Raw genomic sequence first — 1,020 nt, 5'->3', positions numbered from 1 at the left:
ATGGCCGATAATAATCCTAATCCCGAACACCAACAGCCTCAATCCACCTCGTACCTGATCCTCCTAAACCTCATGAGCAAACGCCGCACGTGGGTCCTCCTCTTCCTATTCGTCTACACAATCCTCTTATCCTCCTCTTGGAACCTCCTTAAATCCGTACTCTCATGGTACGACTCGGCCGTTGCCACCTCACCCTCCACTTGGCCAGCGATCTACGCATCGGCGGCCCTGGGAGTAATATTCGGCTTACTCTCCATGGCTGCCGCCTTAGCCGTAGCCATCCCGGCCACCCTGGTCACTTGGATCTCGGTCTTGGTCTTGCTGACCTTTTTCGGAAGACCCAGGAAGTCGTTGGTGGTGGAGGGGAAGAAACTCACGGCCGAGATTACTCGCACCGTCGGCAAGATTTTGATCAAAGAAGGGAATTTTGTTGCTGCTGTTTGTGCCGTTTTGGGTTATTTTTTGCTTGTTAGAAATGGGGAAAAGAGTCATGTACACAATAATAATAATAATGTGTAAGTTTTAGTTTTAATGATATTTTTACAAGTTAGTGTTACGGTTTTTTTGTTGTTTTTGTGTTGGATGGTAGATTTTAGTCATGGGTACTTTTTTCTGCATATGATTTAACTATGTGTGTGTATTTTTGTTAGAAGAAAAAGGTCGAAGGTCATGTAGCAACATAATGAAAGTATATATTCTCTTCTTGCAATTGAAGTAAACTTTTTGATTGTTTATTTGGTGTTTTTTCCTTTTTCTATAAGGTGATATTAAACTCTAGGTTGGGCAAGAAAATCTAGGACAGACTTGACGTATGACAACTCTTTTGTCTTGGAAACTACGGTATTATATTTTATTATATACTAAAACTAGTTGGAAAATCCGATTTAGAACGACGACTTTATTTGTGCGTTAGGTCATCATATTCTCTGACTAGCAGAGACCCGTTACCTTACTCTGGTAAGATTGTTGTTTTAACCGGGTTTATGCTGGTTCAGAGTTTCGCTTGGTCATTCCCCCGAA

At 41.9% G+C, this 1,020-nt stretch overlaps 1 protein-coding gene across 1 annotated transcript; it reads left to right on the top strand.

The window, feature by feature from the left end:
* Window positions 1–519, top strand: LOC143582601 (uncharacterized). The gene has a single exon (XM_077065120.1). The coding sequence runs from the start codon at window positions 1–3 to the stop codon at window positions 517–519; it is 519 nt and encodes a 172-aa protein (XP_076921235.1).
* The last annotated feature ends 501 nt before the right edge of the window (window positions 520–1,020 follow it).

The sequence above is a fragment of the Bidens hawaiensis genome, unplaced genomic scaffold, assembly GCF_021521415.1.
Source record: "Bidens hawaiensis isolate Kalapana, Puna unplaced genomic scaffold, B.hawaiensis_p1.1 tig00031800_1, whole genome shotgun sequence".
NCBI classification, from domain to species: Eukaryota; Viridiplantae; Streptophyta; class Magnoliopsida; order Asterales; family Asteraceae; genus Bidens; species Bidens hawaiensis.
This window is presented reverse-complemented; position numbering and strand designations above follow the sequence as displayed.

Excerpts from the sequence above, each read along its gene's own strand:
- LOC143582601 (XM_077065120.1), top strand. The coding sequence starts at position 1 with ATGGCCGATAATAATCCTAATCCCGAACACCAACAGCCTCAATCCACC.